Genomic DNA, 13,148 nt, shown 5'->3' with positions numbered 1-13,148 from the left:
GTTGCCTAATCCAAAGTGGAAACTACAACAGAAGATAATTCAGTAGAGCTGGTGAGTCCCTATAAGCACAACTAGTGAATCTGTCATCACTTGCCGCATAAGAAGCCAAAGTTACCTGAAGCATTGTTCTTTTATGTAACACAGGGAAAATGGCTCTGGTCCAGGCGATCCAGAAGCCTGAGGAGCCAGACCATCCTGTGATGTTGGCCTGATTAGCTGTAAATAATCCTGGCTCAACTCCCCTGTTCTGTATCTGCTGGTTTTGGTGAGGGGAGGGGGAAGGCTGTGTGTTTCCTAGGCTCTGTGTTGATGAACTAGACTACCTATGCTGTGATCTGTGCAAGAACTGCTTTTAGTACATGCACAGAACCAAGTGTGGGGGCAGAGAGTGGTTTGTGAGTGCTTGTACAGAAGTGTCTGGATAATTAACTCAGCCATTAGGTAGGAGCATTTAAATCCTTGAAGATGTTTTCTGTGGGAAATACATGATAATCATCTCCTCAGGCACCCAAAAGAGACAAGGTTAGATTCTGATGTCTGCCTAAATTGCACATCAGGAATTTAGGTGCTGGACTTGAGTCTCACCTGGAATAATTTGTTCCATGTCACAAGGATTTAAACTTAGTCTTACTGGCAGGGTAGCACCATCATCGCTTGGCCATCTTTACTAGCTCCTCTGTCTCCACTGACAGCTGGCACAGTGCAGTGAGGGCTCTCTCAGTCCCACAGGAACAAATGCCAATTAGCAGGGGAGGGGCAGGAGTGGACACAGACCCAAGTCACAGGGGTATTCCAGGATAGCAGGGTTACTCTGTTTCAGGTGCTCTCATGGCAGCATCCTAAGCCTTCCCTGTAAGTTAACATTTCCCTTAGCTGCTGTATGTGAAAGGTCTTTGATCTATGAATGAGCCCAACACATGGTGCTTGTTCACTGTATGTTAACAGCAGAGGTATTATTTTTAGCTCCCAAATTCTTTTTCTTCACTATTAGAGCTGAAAGACCGTTCATCCTTAAGGCAGGCAACTGTTCACAACAGTGTACTGGGGACAATGTGCTACATGAAGCTGATGCTTCCATTTGGAACAATTTTTTTCAGAATGGATAAATGGCTCTTTAAATAGCCATTACAAAATCTAAACAGTAGTCATGTTTTATAAAGTTCTAAAGAGAACTGTTGTCTTTGGAACATGTAATTTGCAGATCTCAGTGCAGTAATCTTTGATTTAGAACAATTACAGCACTAAGTACTTGCCTTTTTTCCCCTTTAAAAAACCAAACCAAACCCCAAACCAAAAGCCCGACAGGTTCCCAGCAAAGGCTGGGATAATTGAATGGAAACATAGCCAAGTCTTGCAAAACTCCAGTATACAGTTGCTATTCTCTCGTGAGATATTTTCTCCTGCCATCTGAGAGCCTGGTCACTTGTTTTTCTTTTTTTTTTTTTTTTTTTTTAACATAATCACCAGTTGCTAGAAATATTGCAAGAACTAATATGCTGGTTACAGCCTTAAAACTGGGCATGTGTGCAGTGCACACTGGTTTAAGAGGAAGTTGTTTTATAACATTTTTAATTATGAAATTTCTTATGCAACTGAGCTAAAGGGTCATTTATAAACAATTCAATTCCAAAGCTTCCTTAGGCAGTAACTGACCTATGTCATTTCTTGTAGCTTAAGCTTGACTCAGTCCAGTCTCATGCCAAACAAGATTTGGGAGCTGGAATATAAAGAATGTTCATAATATTTCTTTTCCACTCAAAAACAGGTGGAGTAGTTCCACCTGTGGTTCCAATGTCTGGTTTTTTTTACATCCCTTAGTAGAGGTGAGGCAGCTGTGCTGCTTGCTATGGCAGGAACATCTCCCAGGCACCACTGGCAGTAGGCAGGCCATGCTGACTCTGGATCTCAGACCATGAAACCAGGCCTTGAACAGCTGATTCTGCAGCCAGCTTCAGTCCCTGACTGAGGAATTATTTATACAGCTACAAGAAATTTAACTGCAGGCCTCTACCTCTTGTGTGGGCATGGAGGGCATCCAGAAAGAAGCAAATCCATATTCGTAATCATCAGCTTAAAACCACTGCCCTTCCGTAAGATTTTGCTAGGAAAATGATGATGGAGGGATCCTTAATACTTCCACTTAGGCCAAAGCTAATTGAGCAGCACAAGGGACCATCCCCATTCCTTATTCCTGCTATGGATCTGAGACTTCTGCTCACTTTTCAAAGAAAAGGCAATTTTCCAAAATCACTTCAGGTGAGCAAACAGCCAGACACACTGTATTTCCTACAACAGAAGACAGCCAAAAGTCTTCAGCCTTACAAGTGACTGTGCCTTCCTGACCTTCCTTCTATCAAAACCCATTTTTGGTTGGTTTTTTAAAGCCAATTTTAAAGACAGTTAACTTCCATTTTATTACAAAGCTTTTATTAAAAAACAAATGCTCAGCACATTAACTCAAACTGGAATGACAAAAAAAAATTGGTTGACAGTATTTTTGGCAAAGGCTGTGCCTTACTATTTTAAAAAATGGGTACATCAATGCTCATTTCAACAACTGGCATAAAATCCCACTAACAGGCTAACAAAAACAGATACAAATACAGAACAATTGAAGTAATAATTCAAGTGCTGGGCTTTTTACAAGGAGAAGGGGAATGGGTGAGAAGGAGAACTCACTGCAGTCAGATTTGCTGGATGTATTGCTTATGTTTACAAAGTAGATGATGCAAGACTAACATGTCTACTGACCAGCTGACTGTTGTTACATTTATTTAGTTCTATAGGACACTGTATTATATAGACTGAGAGGCCACTATTTGTTACAAATAGTTTAACAAAACAGCCACCTTTTTTCCATACAGACTTTTCCTCTGGCAGAAAAAAAAAAAGAAAAACTCCTTTTATTTAAAAAGTAATTCAGATTTTTGACACTTGTTTAAGCTCATACCTATTAAAATATACACCAAAGAAATTACAAACTAAAAGTTAAAATATAAAAGCATTCAAGTTTCTTAAAAAAAGCTAAAACCAAAATTGATCCTGTCGCACCATTAAATAAAAAGAAGGTTGAGCGCGTCATCCTGGTCCAGGCAAATTCCATCCCTCGATGTGCTGTGTGGGGCAGCTGTGGTCTACGGAATTCTGCTGGCTGAAGCAGGCACAGACAGCCATGCTACTGTGTTTGCTGACTCAATATGGACACAGACGAGATGGGGGCTTAAAGAGTGCAAGGCAGAGGTGAAGACAAAAGCTGCTCTGCTGACCCAGGAGCTCATTTGCTCTATTTATATCAGGGCTGGACCTCGTGATAGTGAAGGATTTTGGCAGTGATTGTCTTTATGATTCAGTGTCTCTAGCAGTGACATCAGGGTGAATGACATCCTAGACAGACTCCTTGGGGTGGTCTGTGTGGATGAAGGACACACCTAGGGTTTAACAAGCTTCCATCTCCAGAAGGGGTCCTGGTGTCGCCGCCTTTGCTTTGCAAGTTGAGAAAGCATTTCTTTTCCCACCTACAGGGAAGGGGAGGAAAGAGAGAGAGAGAGAGAAGTGTGTGTGATAAAGACTGTCTGAAGACTTTTTAAAAAAAATAAATTCTTCAAACAAGCTGGTGATGGGTCACTGTAACTCTTACAGGTCTATTAGTGGAATGTGCATTACAATGTCCAAGTTAAATGCAGAATTTATTACTACTTGCTTTTGCTTGAAGTTTGCAACTATATTTATGGAAAGTACTTTGCATTGTAAAGAGATGCCAACCAGAAAGGTGGGGTTTTAAACATCCAGCATATTACAGAATTTCTTCCCTTTAGTAGTGGATTTCATTTATCTACAACATTTGACCCAGATACCATTACAAAATTAGACATCCTCAGGCTTTAGTACTGCAGTGCAGTGGTTGAGGTCAATTAAACCTCTATTTCAGAGCCTCAAGCTCTACTCCCTGCAGACATGAAAAAATGCTGTCTTCTGCAAGCAGTTTGGTAGAGGAATGTGGTGGATGAGGCTTGTGTGAACACTGATTCTACCATCCATCCTCATGACTGGGGAGGATTTATTCTGCTCTTCAGGGGGTAGGGAACATCTTCCAGCTGTGTAAGACCTATGGGCCTCCTCCCTAGCAGTAAAGTTCACTAGATCTTAGAAGGATTTATATTCTTAGAGTATGTGAAATGGCCCACAGTACAGGCCTAATAGGAATTGCTGATCCAGAGGAGCACAGTCTAGGTCTCTGGGTTACATCAGCTGATTTATGAAATTGCCAACTCAACCATCACCCTTACCATTCTAATCCAGACAAGTGGGTTATAACAGGGTCTCCACCCAAAATCTCTCTAACAAGTCAGACATTATTCCACACATGGACACATGCTCTCCAGTAACTGTTTGGGGATTATTGGTATTTCAGAAAAATCAACATTAACCTCTAGGTCTCCATGCCTAACAAATAGAAGGTTCAGTAAGCAAAGCTTTTGAGAGTGATCAAAATTAGCACAAGAATGCAGTGGAGAAGGTAAACGAGTTTTCACCAGAAGAAAGACAAAATGCTTAGTCACATAAAGATACACTGCCAGCACCTTGAGTCACACAAGGCAAGACAGAACAAGTTTATGAAGAAATGGTTTAAACCACAAGTCAAACTTCTTTTAGACTAATCATGATAGATAGACTGCCTAAGCCTGCAAGAGCCACAAGCCGAGTTAATCAGCAAAATTTACATTACATTACATTTCAGCAGTATTTAAACAGGGCCATTTATAACTAAGCATCCACCTCCCATCCGCTGCAGCTTCCATGTAAACCATTACCACACAAAGTGTTTCACTCATAGTAGCTGAGGAGCGTGGCAGCTCCTGAGTAAGGAGTTACACTGCCTCGTGTAGTCCAGGCTAGAAAGCCTCTAAAACTGATTTTGTACCCTTTGAATTTAATCAGCATAAGCTGAGGTCCCAAAATCCTATTAAACAAGTTGACTCCTTATCAGAGGTCACCCATGTGGCTATTGTTACAGCAGAGTTGAGGACACTTAACTTTAGCTGCAGACTAAGGTAGAAAAGACCAGCATGTATTGATAGCAAACTGCTCTGTATAGCTTAGATTTAATGCAGACTCCCTTGTTGTCTACACAGTGCCATCCCTGATACATAAGGAATAGCTTACACCTGCTGCTGGTAGCCACAAAAGGACATTTAAAGCCACTGAGGCCTCTTAAACAGCTAAAAGTCCACTGGCAAACCAGCAGTTTCAACAGAGGTGGTCTGTATTGACTAATTCAATTCCTATTTCCTCATAAAACCAGCCCATGTCCCAACTAAAAAAAGCCTCCTGAGCTTCCTGCCTTTTTAAAATTTTTTTATAAAGTAGCACAGTGCTCCGTAACACGTGCGGATCAAAGAGCTACGAAGGGCTCTACCTTTCCAAGGAGCACGAAAGAGAGGCCAAGCAAACAGCAGAGCAACACTGGGGAGAGCACCCTGCAGCTTTATATTTATTTTGTGCCTTTTCATCCCAGATTTTCAAAGGTTTGGTCCAGGTTGCTCTTCCTGGGAAGGTTTTCCTCTCAGTCTTACATGAAAACATTCAGCTTCCTGTTGAGGAATGGCCTTGAGGCGCCAGGCCAGTAGTTCACAGCAGTCTGATACAAGCGCTGTGATTCAGAGCTACTCCCCATTAGCAGCCAGGAATGTCTACTTCACTGAAGGAAATGAAATGCTCTTCTGTTGAGATGGTTCCCTGCCTCCTCCCCCCTTTCCTTACCAGCAAGCTGTCTTTGAAGTCAGGAGGTTAAAATAACGACCGTGGCCTTGCTCTGGCCCTCAGCTTTTTCCAACAGCAGCCATTGCTTCTTTCTCAATCCAGAGGCAGCACTGCAGTGCCTGCCTCCTTTCCATAGCTCCTAACTATGCCCAGCTCCTCCAGAGAGGCTGCAGACACCATGGTGATTCTGGAAGGGGACAGGCACAGGGAAGCCCCACGTATTTTTATTTCCAAGCAGTACAGCAAATTATAGAGTAGCTGTCCTGAAAACAGCATCTAGAACCCAGCCTTTCCCCGGCTGCACATTAAGGCTACACTCTGGAAATTGCTTCTACTGCTGATAAACCAAATAATACCTAAAAAAATATGAGTGATGATGGTGTTGCCTTACAGATATAAAACAGGTCAAATCAGGATTCTTTTCAAGAAACCACAGGCATGTGCTAAGGAGACTGAAGACTTCCCACATCTAAGGCTTCACTGGGGGGCTGCAGCTGAAGTCTCGCCAGGCGAGGCATGCCCTAGCAGGGTCCAATCCACAAGTGAAGTCGGCACAAATCAAAGACTGCAATTACAGCTCCCTGGCTGTGGTTAGGCTTCAAAGAAAGTGCTGCGAGTCACATTTTACATATGTGAAGTCTTGAGCCTGAGCCACAATAGGAGGCACTGTCTGTGCCATTTGCAGTGTACATGTGACTGCAGGAGGAAAGGAGAAAAAGAAAAAGAAAACAACACCTCGAGTAAGAGACAGACATAAGATTCAAGAATAATGAAGTGCAAAAAGAAAAGCCTTACTATTGAAGTGATAAAACTAATTCAGGAATTGCTACAGTAAAACTAAATTCTCCTAGCAAGCCTGGGCTCAGTGGCTGAGGGGATCACAAGGGGATCTGAAGTTCTCTCCATGCTTCAGAATGAGATGGATGAAGGGGGAGTCTGCAAAGGCCTTGTTCTCCTCCTCTGGTCTTTTAACTTTTCTAAACAAGGAAGAGAATTATGCAGCTTCATCCAGGTCATGCTAATCAGAAAAGGTTATTGAAGAAAGTCAGGAATGGCCGGATCAGTACAGGAATAAGTACTGAGTAAAAGAGACACCTAACCCTTCACAGAGGGCAAGGGATATTAAACATTTTAAATGAGGTACTTTTTTTCCTACACCTTTCCCTATCACATTGTTTGGATACAGTTCTAAGGAGAGACAAGACTACATATAACAAGCAGCTACATGTATTTTTTTTTTAGGAAAAAAAAGTTCATATCCGAACCTGTCTTTTAATCCAGTACTTCAAACAACATGGCAAATTCAGGGACCCAAAAGCTGAAACTGTCATTTTCTTTGTAAGTCCAAAACAGACATGTTTGACTTACTGCCAGCCATGGTTTATTCAATACTCCAGAAACCCGGCTATGCAAAACCAGGTCATTATTTATCAGAGCAGTTCATGGTGTTTGTGAAGTCCCTCTGTATTTTCTTTAACAGCAGAGTTTGAGAGGGTTTCAGGCACAAGCAGATAGATGCCGGCGCTGCCGTCTGCTCCTCTTCCTGCCCAGCTGTGCCATGGTTTGTGGGTTTAGCCCAAACCAGATCCTTGAGATGTTCAGGGCAAACACAAGCAAACACTCCACAACCCTTGTTGTTTCTAAACAAAAAAAGCACCTCCCAACAAAACCCCAGTCATTTAAGTAATCCAATTTGCTGCAGGGTCCCACAAGCTGTTACAAAACATGGATGGAGAGACCTACGGGAGACAGGAAAAAGCCCTCTCTGTAAGAGCAGCATACCAGCAGGCAGCAGAGGAAACTTTTTAAGCTGCCTTTGTATCCAAAGAAATGACATAAAATTGTACTATAAAACTGTAACAGATGCTGCCATGTTGAAACTATGTTAGTATGAAGTTTTTCTTGGTCTGTCTAACCCCTCCATCCCCCTTGCTACTTCTAACCTCAGTCCATTGCTGCTAACTGTGAATGGAAACTCCAACAGCAAATTATTCACAGTTGTTTTAAATGCCCTGAATTAGCTGCCCCTGAAAACACCTCTCCATTAACTACAGGTGGAGCCTGGAGTCCTAATTTCTGTCCTCATAGTTTGACCTCAGCTAGATGCATTAAGTGAGCAGCAGGAATATTCCTCCCCCAGCCTTCCCAAGCCAGAGGCCTCATCCAGAGCAGATTAGTTTCAACACAGAAAACGCCCAGGTATTTTAGGGTTCCCGTTTTGTGCAGCTGATGGCAATGGTGCCAAGCAGGTGTGGCTCTTATCTAAGGCCCCCAGTGTAGGCAGCACAAAACTACCAGCCCTATCACTTTGCTAGAATCTTTTAAATTATCTTACTGGAAGACCCAAGACACGTTTTTCCTGTTGGGTGTGGGAGGGGAGAGAGGCTCCATGTTTATAATAAAAACCAGATTGCCTCTAGACAGCTGTCTTTAGCAGCTTCTTAAAGAGGAACAGTATCCCAAAGGCAAGGAAGAGGGGGGAAGAAACAGGCTTGTCTCTTTTCTGTATCTTTATGGCATATAATAAATATTCAGGAGACTATTTTTAAAATTATTTGTTTTCTATACTGAGAGCTAGGAGCACTGAAATTGCTACTTCAGTTTTCACCTGCTGTAACAGAGAAGAACATGAGGTATTGGTAAAGCAAGAAGTGAAGGTTCTATCAGAAGAAAGAAATAACACGGGTACAGTTTCCTTTGTAGATCTTTTTTTTCTGCCACAATTAAGCATAGGTTAGAATTTACAGTACTTTGAAAGACAATCTCAACACTTAAATCTTCTGATATATGGAATAATTGAAATAGTTGCTTTCATGAAACCAAAGGCAAGTCAGATGTAACCTGAATATCTTCTTGAGCTTCCATCAACTCTTCTACACACAGGCATCCACAGAGCAACACTAAAAGCATAAGACAACAGTACACAGAAACCACTACAGAATTCAAACATACCAACTTCACTTTGATGCAATTAACTCATCTCATCATAAAATCTCTACTGATCCAAAATACACAACAGGAAATCTGTGTACCTCAAAAGACCCACATATGTGAAGAAAACCAACTGTTCATCAAAATGTAGTCCCACTTAGCGTGTGCATTTGCCTTTACACCATAGAAACCAGTTCTGTGTAGTTATTTTGGCAATAACATTTTACCATGTGCAATTTCAGTATCCCTGAGATGAAGGATAGATACAAGGCTCTCATAACTCCTAAGTTTAACTCTGATACAACTTAATACTAATGAGGGAACACATATCCTGTAACTTCTGCAAAGAGAAAGCAACTTCAGAAATTTTATCTCTCTGCTCACTTAAGCCTACTTAACTCTCTTCAAGGCCTGACCCCACTGCACTGATGCCTGTGGCAAGAACACCAATTTAGAGATGGTTGCTGGTTCCATTTTCTTCCGTTGCCTCTAACCCTGCTCACACATTACACCCCAGTGCCAGTGACACCTTCACTGCACAAATGCTTCCAACATTTGCTCCTACCCCGGAAGGAGGAGCTGAAAGTTCTTGTCCTGAAAGCTCACTAAAGCCCATAACATCTCACTGACTCACCAGTTTTAACTGGCCAGACAATGGTGTTTCAGCTGGCCATGCTATGACTTCTTCTTTCCTTGTACAGCTTTCCAATCTGCAAGCTTTCAAAACTGTCTGCATGGTGCAGTCTTAACAAGCAGGTAAAGGGTCAGAGATTTAAAAGATGACTTGCATAAAAAATTCTTAAAGTAGAGGATTAACTGACTAGTATGAGAAGGTTTGATCAGTTAGCAGTGAGTTTTGCAATATCATGGTTAACACTCTGGTTTTGTTCCATTCTTTTGGTTTTGTCTTCAGGATGGCTATGTTTGCATTCATGTACATCAGAAGAACTCTTTAATCATAATCTCTAAAATCAGACGCAAATGGAAGCAAAACTCAGTGTTAGGGTATGCTAGGGTTTGCTAAGCTTTGATAGAACTGCATTTGAATACAATTCTGTTGAAATTACAATACAGATTTCACCCAAGCTTAGTCTCCAGAAACAATGGGGAAAGACTTTGACAGTGCCATAAAAACTTGCTTTCTAGCTCATCAATAGCACAGTATCAAAAACTCATTTTCAAATTTTTCATGTAAATACACTAAAAAGAGTGAAACTGCAATGCAGACCTGAGAAAAACACTAAAATTCTGAAGTTTGCTTCCAATTGGAAATGAAACAACATTTCAAAACCTTACATCTTATTTATGAAACAGTTTGTTTCTACAGAATTTTTCTCATGACCTTAGACTTCTCAGTCTGGTGGTGAGTTTACTAAATCCACTAAAATATACCGTTTTTATCCAGAGAAGAATGGTGCGCCAGCAGTCAACTCCCTGTCCCCACCCTATCCCACAGGAAGAGTTAGAACAATAGTTGTCCCACTGCTCTCCTTCATTCTAGCCCAAGCCACCTACTGCTAACACCTCAGAAGTGAAACAATAAGGGGTTTTTTAATCATTTGTTGATGTGGTTAGGTTCAAACTTCATTCAGCATCTCTAATTTCATAGTAGGTTCTGCAACTTGAGTATCTCCAACAAAACAAACATATACCTCGGCCTCCTGAATTACCTATTTTTTCCATTTGTCAGTGTCAATTTAAAGTATGAAAAGCTTCATAACTGACCACACTGCACTTATTTTGCAAAAATCGTTAACATTTTTTCTTATTCCTCTAATCCCATATCTATGTTCATTATCTAGTCGAAAGTGTTCTGTGTTCTTTAATCTGTAAAACCTATGCTTTGCTACTATCCTCACTTATGCCTCCCACAGTGTGATCACACTGAAAATAGCCCTTCCTTCCTTCCTGCCTTCCTTCTTTCCCTTTGCAAGGGACCTCCACCAGGATGATAATGGGAAGCAGGGACCTGGGTCTGCTCTGCTGCACCTCTCCTGGCAGGTGTCAGTGCCCCTCTGTACCTGCCACCTGCATGGTCAGAAGAGCAAACCCATGGCTTCTCTTCGGGTTTGCTCTTCTGACCTTTTCCTTGATGTCAGACAGTCTGAAAGAGAGGAGGGCTTCTGTCTTTCACCCCAGCAAGATCAAAGTCAGATCAGAATTAAGTTGCTGGAGGGACACACAGAAGGGACAGAATCCATAGAGAGGGACGTGGGCAGGCTTGAGAGGTGGCCTGTGCAAACCTCTTTAAGTTTGACAAGTGCCAGGTCCAGCAACTGGGTCAGAGCAATCCCAAGCACAAATACAGGTTGGGTGGAGGATGGACTGAGAACAGCTCTGTGGAGGTGTTGGTGGAAGAAACCCAGCCATGTGCACTCACAGCCCAGAAACTCAGTTGTATCCTGGGCTGTATCCAAAGCACCATCAGGGCAAAGGAGGGAATTCCGCCCCTCTGTTCTGCTCTAGTGAGACCCCGCCTGCAGTGCTACATCCAGCTCTGGGGTCCCCAACAGTAATAGCACATGGACTCGTTGGACTGATCCCAAAGAAGGCCACAAAGATGCTCAGAGGGCTGGAGCAGCTCCCCTCTGCAGACAGGCTAAGAGAGTTGGGCTTGTTCAGCCTGGAGAAAGTTCCAGTGAAACCTTACAACAGTCTTCCAGTCCCTAAAGGGGGCCTACAGGAAAGCTGGAGAGGGACTTCTTACAGTGGCATGTAGTGATAGGACAAGGGGGAGTGGATTTAAACTGACAGAGGATAGGTTTAGATTGGATATTAGGAAGAAAATTCTTTCATGTGAGGGTGGTGGGGCCCAGAGAAGTTGCCCCATCTCTGGAAGTGTTCAAGGCCAGATTTGATGAGGCTTTGAATAACCTGGTCTAGTGGAAGGTGTCCCTGGCCATGGTGGAGGGGCACTGGAACTAGATGATCTTTAAGGTCCCTTTCAGTCCTAGCCAGGATCTGTCTGAGGGCTATACTTGTTTTCTATGGAAACTTTATACCTATCTGAAATAATACAAATACTTTGATCCAGAAAATTTTCTTCTGGTCATTCTGTCCCTCTGCCTGTGCTGAAGGCCACTATTCATAGGCAAATGGGGAATAGGAAAATATGGGTCACACAGGAAACAATTTTTAAAGCAAATCAGGACAAATCTCTGCACCACCATCACCACACACATTCTCACAGAGACTAACTTCTGTGCAAGTTCTCCAAGCTCTGTTTAAAGCTTCTGAGCAGTCAAGGGCTATGGGAAGGGGTGGAGCATTTGTTTCAGCAATTTCAAGAGCACTGGACAACCCAGGTTTAAAAACATGCCTCAGAAAGGAAGGTACCACATCCTCTTTGCATCTCCTTTCTCCGATGCTGGCCAGAAACCCATGGTCAACCACAACCACAGTCATCAGACACTTCCACACTATTCTGGCTGTGGACTGGTCCACTTTATAATCTGCTTTCACAGCCTCACTCCAGTTTATTTTTACGTAATAGGGAAAACATAATCCAGTCATAAACTACGGCCCAAGAATCAGTTCTGCGCTGAAATTTGGCTCAAATTTCCACATAGGAAGTTTGAAATGTTAAGATAATTTATTGTTCAAAGTTAAATGGTCTTAATCTGATCCTTTTAAGTACTTCTGATTGCAAATCAGTATTAGTCAAGTTTTCTTGGTTTTGAAAGCTTTGCTAATGTAGATGCTAATTGTCATGGAATTTTGCAAGCCACAAATAAACTTCTCACAGGTTTTCAGATGTCTATTAAGCTTCTCTATCGCTCTTTTTAGCCCTTGAAGATATGCCAAAACACAATGTTAAATTATGTAGTTTCCCAATTGCATCCTGCCATATGTTGAATGATGAGCCTTTTAGAGTTCTGTACAGAGCAAGTCATAAGAAGTTAAGTATTTCCATGCTGCAGAACAATGAGGAATTTTTCTTAGTACCCTTCTATTTTCTTGCTGATTTCAAAATACTCATGAGATGCTAAAAATCACTGGGTTTTTTCTTCCAGAAGTCAGACTGGATAGGAAATTAGAAATCTCCACTTCCAAGACAGAATTGGTTCTATTTACAAATCCCCTAGAAGGTTGTGCTTAAAGTAAAAAAAAAAAAAACACCTTTCAGAAAGCTCAACAGGTGATCTCTACATTGTCCTTTATCTTAGTTTTTCTCATTTCCCCTTCCCTCCCTGGCCTCATCTCAATTTATTTTTTAGCATTATCAGGTTTAATTCGACTCTTGGTTGATTTCAAAATAAGAGAATAAATAACACTTATTTCTTCAATAAATCAAAGTTATTTCAAAGAGTTTGTTGGGCCACATCAACTGCAAACAAAATCCTTCCTGGGACAGTTCCACAACTCTTGAAGGACACACTTTGGAGTAACTCAGGATAATATAGCAAAGACTGGTGCAGAGGGTCATAGTATTCCTAGGGCATTCTGAAGTGTTTTAC

The 13,148-nt window shown here is 41.9% G+C and overlaps 1 protein-coding gene across 1 annotated transcript in view; it reads right to left on the bottom strand.

The window, feature by feature from the left end:
- Positions 1 to 2,405: 2,405 nt before the first annotated feature.
- LEF1 (lymphoid enhancer binding factor 1) overlaps positions 2,406 to 13,148 on the bottom strand; it is a 77,512-nt gene continuing 66,769 nt past the window's right edge. The window contains exon 11 of the mRNA XM_031066492.1: positions 2,406 to 3,515. Coding sequence (XP_030922352.1) covers positions 3,436 to 3,515 — 80 coding nt within the window. The 3' untranslated portion in view covers positions 2,406 to 3,435. The remainder of the gene's footprint in view (positions 3,516 to 13,148) is intronic.

This window comes from Geospiza fortis, unplaced genomic scaffold, assembly GCF_000277835.1.
Source record: "Geospiza fortis unplaced genomic scaffold, GeoFor_1.0 scaffold11, whole genome shotgun sequence".
NCBI lineage: Eukaryota > Metazoa > Chordata > Aves > Passeriformes > Thraupidae > Geospiza > Geospiza fortis.
The sequence above is the reverse complement of the archived record's forward strand: the minus strand, read 5'-3'. Positions and strand labels throughout refer to the sequence as shown.